Source organism: Zingiber officinale, chromosome 8A, assembly GCF_018446385.1.
Source record: "Zingiber officinale cultivar Zhangliang chromosome 8A, Zo_v1.1, whole genome shotgun sequence".
NCBI classification, from domain to species: domain Eukaryota; kingdom Viridiplantae; phylum Streptophyta; class Magnoliopsida; order Zingiberales; family Zingiberaceae; genus Zingiber; species Zingiber officinale.
The window spans coordinates 36,483,482-36,488,866 of record NC_056000.1 but is presented as its reverse complement, the minus strand read 5'-3'; the positions used below and the strand labels follow the sequence as shown (position 1 = coordinate 36,488,866).

General features: G+C 33.9%; 1 protein-coding gene across 1 annotated transcript; it reads right to left on the bottom strand.

The window, feature by feature from the left end:
• Positions 1–421: 421 nt before the first annotated feature.
• LOC122010687 (zinc finger MYM-type protein 1-like) lies at positions 422–2,794 on the bottom strand. Its single transcript, XM_042567191.1, has one exon. It carries the CDS (start codon positions 2,792–2,794, stop codon positions 422–424), a length of 2,373 nt encoding a protein of 790 aa, XP_042423125.1.
• Between the last annotated feature and the right edge of the window lie 2,591 nt (positions 2,795–5,385).

Here is a 5,385-nt window from a genome sequence, read left to right as displayed (position 1 = left end):
TGAAGTTTTTGGAGGGCAGTACCTACGATCTCCAAATGCTCACGATGTTGCTAGGCTACTTTATATTGGTGAGCTACGAGGTTTTCCAGGTATGTTAGGTAGCCTAGATTGCATGCATTGGAGATGGCAAAATTGTCCAACGGCTTGAGCAGGATAATATTCTGGTCGTAGTGGAAAGCCAGCAATTATTCTAGAAGCTGTAGGCGATTATGATATGTGGATTTGGCATGCGTATTTTGGGTTGCCAGGATCGAACAATGATATTAATGTACTTGAGTCTTCTCATCTTTTTGCTAATCTTGCTGCAGGCAGTGGCGTAGTTAGGATTTTCAATTAGGGGGGGGCGAATTCAACAAATTAAAAAAAATAATACAACACAGAAAATGTATAAAAAAAATTATATATGAACTTCATATGTTTTTTACAATATCACTCTTCGAGATTTCATATTTTGAAAATGCTGAATAATAGCTTCATTATCAATGGTATCAAACATATCTCGCTCAATATATGGTATCAAACAATCATTTACCATATCATCTCCCAACCGATTTCGAAGTGAGGTTTTGATTATTTTCATTGCTGAAAACACTCTCTCTACAGTTGCAGTTGCAACAGGTAATAGCAATGCTAACTTCAAAAGTAAATACACCAAAGGATACAGACGATGTTTTTTCAATTGAACCATCCTTTTAGCAAGTTGGCTAATCCCCACAACCTCAGAGAATTGATTGCTACTCCGCATATCAAAAATAAAGTTATCAAGTTGGGGCTCAAGATGCATTAACTCCATTGGGGAAAAATCGGATGGATAAAACTGAGCAAACTGAAGTAATTTTCTCTTATCATAAGCAGAGAATGAATTTGATGGATCAAGACAACTCATACACAACAACAACTCCGTGTTCACCTCGTTAAAGCGACTGTTCAACTCCTGAAGTTGCAAATCTATCACTTCATAAAATGTTTCAACACGATAATAGTGAAGATTTGTCCTTCCTTCAATATTTCGTCGTGATCTCCCATGAAAGACGAACAAGTCTTCCATGTGCGGGGTGACTACCTCATACTTAACACAAAATAAAGAAACTTCATTCAGTAACAAATCCCAACCATCATCTCTCATAGTTTGCAATTGATGTTTGCTTGATCTTACAAGAATCATGGCATTTACAATGTCTTGATCTTTTCTTTGTAAAGCTTGCGACAAATCATTCGTGACTCCCAAGATATTCTTCATTAAGTGCATCTGAAATATAAATTCATATTTTCCAATCAATTCCAACAGATTATTTGCTTGTGCCCTTTGCTTGTGATCTTTTCCCTCCTCTTCAACAAATAAAAGAGCATCAATAATTGAAGGATACAAATGTATCAAACTTAACAATGTATTATAATGTGAACCCCAACGTGTGCTCCCAGCTCTTTTTAATGTCATCTCTTGATTCATACCTTGTCCAGTGAAGATATCACCATTGCAAATTCCTTTAATAACTTTTTCAAATTGTTTGTCACGAAGTATATCTCTTCGCTTGCATGACGCTCCAACAATATTGTTCACTTGTGCAACCACATCAAAAAAAGTAGAAATTCTTATATGATTTTCAGTAACAGCTACAAGTGTAAGCTGCAGTTGATGAGCAAAACAATGAACATAATAAGCAGAAGGGTTCTCCATCATAATTAAGCTTTTTAAGCCATTGAATTCTCCTCTCATATTGCTAGCTCCATCGTATCCTTGCCCCCGCAAATTAGATATAGATAATCCATGTTGGCACAACAAAGAATCAATAGCAGTTTTAAGTGATAAGGCAGTGGTGTCGCTTACATGTACAAGGCCTAGAAAGCGCTCAACAATATTTCCCCTTTCATCTACAAACCGTAAAGCAACTGCCATTTGTTCTTTAACAAATATATCACGAGCCTCATCAACCAATATAGTAAATAATTCATCACCGAGATCTTCAAGAATAGAATTAGTGGTTAAATAAGCAATGGATCTGATAATATCTTTCTGAATATCAGGCGATGTCAATTTGAGATTTGAGGGAGCATTGTCTAGTGCAACTCTATTGATATCCTCATTATGGTCAGCAAGAAATCTTAACAATTCAAGAAAATTACCATGATTGAGTGAGTTTGTTGATTCATCATGACCACGAAATGCTAATCCTTGACGCACAAGAAATCTTATGCAATCAATTGATGCTGTCAAACGAACACGATAATCGATAGCTACTTGACTAGACTGATTGACCAAACAAGTTTCAATATGTTGTTTTTGATTCATTAAATCATAAGCCGCCATCATGCACCTGTTGTGAATGCTGCTCTGATTTCTAACATGTTCATTAAATTTTTCTTTCTTTCTCCAATTTTTAAATCCCTCAGTAACAAAAGAATCACCACCACTTTGACCACCATGATCCGCTTTGAATAAATAGCAATAAAGACAAAAAGTCGCATCTTTTGCAATGCTGTATTCTAGCCAATTAGGATGAAGACTAAACCATATAGCTCGGAATCTTCGTTTCTCTTTGGGACAAGAACGCCAAGGAAATTCATGATTTTTAGGTTGAAAAGGACCTTTTTGCAAATAGTAACGTCGAACAATCTCCCTTTCATTAACATTATACTCAAGAATGTGCTTTCTTAGCCCAGGATCACTAGGATACTCATTTGAGTCAGCATCAAGAGGAGCTGGTAGAGGAGGCGGAGGAGGAGGAGGTGGTGGAGGGGGAGATGACTTGTTTGAAGTAGGTTCATCTCGTATTTTCTTAAAATACCTCAACATTGTTATTTCACCTAATTTATCATCAACATAATATTTCAGAAACATAATCATCTAATTAATGACTATTTGTTTTCAAAATTTATATTAAAAAATAAATAATAAACAAAATTGATAGAGAGTTAATGATCCCTTAGTAAAGATATAAAGTCAAATGTTTACATTATAAAAACATATTTTTCTAATTATATGACTATCTAATTTTAATTCTTTTCATAAAGATGATTCATTTTATATGCATATTATTATTATAAAATATTGGTGTAAATTATATGATAAGTCTATTCATGGAATAAATGATATGATTCAATTGATCAAATTTTTGAATGATCATTAATGACATTCCTCACATTCATATAACAAATCAAACATCAAATGTACTTATCACCTCAATATGTGTAAACATTTAACATACTTGAATAACAAACAAAAATATGAATATATGCAAAATTAACACTACATATTTTTTTCAATACTTAAATTCGTAATCGAAAGAAATCAAGTAAGAAAATTTTACCTCAATCAAAAGAAATTTATTGTGGAGCGTCGATAGCGTTGTCAGCAAACGATAGTAGCGATAGTAGCGAAGCAATACTGACAGCGTTGGCAGCAAACGATAACGGCGTTGGCAGGGGCGTGCGATGACAGGCCGACAATGGCGTGGATGGCAACGACAATGGTCTATGGAGGATTTTGAGGGCAAAATTAAGATTAGGGAAAAATAAGATGAGAATTAGGGGAGGAAAAAGAACATGGGATAAAGGAAAAAGGAAAGAGTAATGGTGGAGGAAGAAGAAAATGGAAGAGGAAGAAGCTTCGCCGATAGGGAAAAAAATAGTGAAAAGGGAAAAATAAAAGCTTCGGCGGCGGAGAGAAAAATCAAGAGAAAAGAGAGATAACTTTTTTGGACAAGAGATAGCAATTAAAACACGCCGCAAGTTTTGACTTTTGATTGGAGTTTTACATAAAAGCCCACATACTTTTAGATTTATAAATAAATGTTTTTATTTTATTTTTAATCATATTAATTTTTTTTTACTCTAAATCTGAGGGGGTGCGATCGCACCCTCCCGCCCCACAGTAACTACGCCCCTGGCTGCAGGTATTACAATTCCTGCTCATTATGTCATTCAAGGAAAAGAGTACAATATGAGTTACTATTTAGCTGATGGTATATATCCAAAATGGTCAACACTTGTTCAAACGATTCATGCTCCACAAGGTTGAAAGAATAAATTATTTGCAATGAAGCAAGAAGCGTGTAGAAAGGATGTTGAGCGAGCATTTGGCGTGCTCCAATCATGCTTTGCAATTGTTGCAGGACCTTCACGTTTTTGACAGAAAAATATTTTACATGATATACTGACATCATGTATTATTATGCATAATATGATAATTGAAGATGAACGTGATTTAAATGCACCAATCGTGGAACACTTTGAGGTGCTGACTCAAGATGTTGAGCCTGCAGGAGATGATGGTACTCGATTTGAAGAGTTTCTAGTTCGATACAGACAAATCAAAGACAAAGAAGCTCATATTGCCCTTCTAAATGCATTAATTGAGCATTTATGGGAATAATATAGTAATTCTGAAAGTTAAAGTCTTGTAATATTATATTTTCAATTAAGTATCCTTGTTTGTTTTAAATATAAAATAGTAAAATATTTTATCCTAATTGTGTGTGATTTTATAATATTTTTAAAATATATTTATGCCTGAGTAATTAAATAATAAAATTAAAAATAAAAATTATATATATATATATATATATATATATATATATATATATATATATATATATATATATATATATATATATATATATATATATATATATATATATATATATTAGTTGGATACTGAATTTTAAAAAATTTAAAATATTAAATATTAAGAAGTATCAATTTTAAATATAATAATTATCATATAAAAAAAATTAATAAGAATTATAGAATATTCTAAAGAATATTTTTTTTTGTTTTGATATGGTGATGATGGGTTGGAGTTGAAATAGTATTTGGTGTTCAAATATCATTATTTTGGTATGAAAATTGCACCAAATTTGATGTTATGGATTGGTGATGATCTAAGGGATCGGAAAGATCTCGAGAGTGAAAGGTCTTCATCTCGATCATCATTGAAGATGAGCACCATGATTAGGAGAGATTCAACTTTCCTTCCATTCTTGAACTTCATAAGGTCTCCTTGCTTCGACGACAATTTTCACACTCAAAATTCACATGAACGTCGATCTAATACGACATATGTTCGGTAGCAAAGAAATATACGAAAGCAATAACACCCAAAAGGTGATATTTATAAAGAAATCGTTGAAGATATTGTTCAAACTTCCAAGTCGGGCCGTGTTCTTCACATTTCAAATCTTAACCAAGTACAAAAGTCAGCCTGACGTCATGCTGATGCCACCAATCTTCCTGCCGAGTGCCGACATATATCCCACTGGTCAACCTTCTCCGTTCGCTGCCACAAGTCAGCGCCCAGGAGTCCACCAAGCTCCCTCCAGTGACCAGAACCGCTTGCGAGTCAACAAAATCTTTGTCGCTTTCCAAACAAAAGTCCAAGCCTCAGCA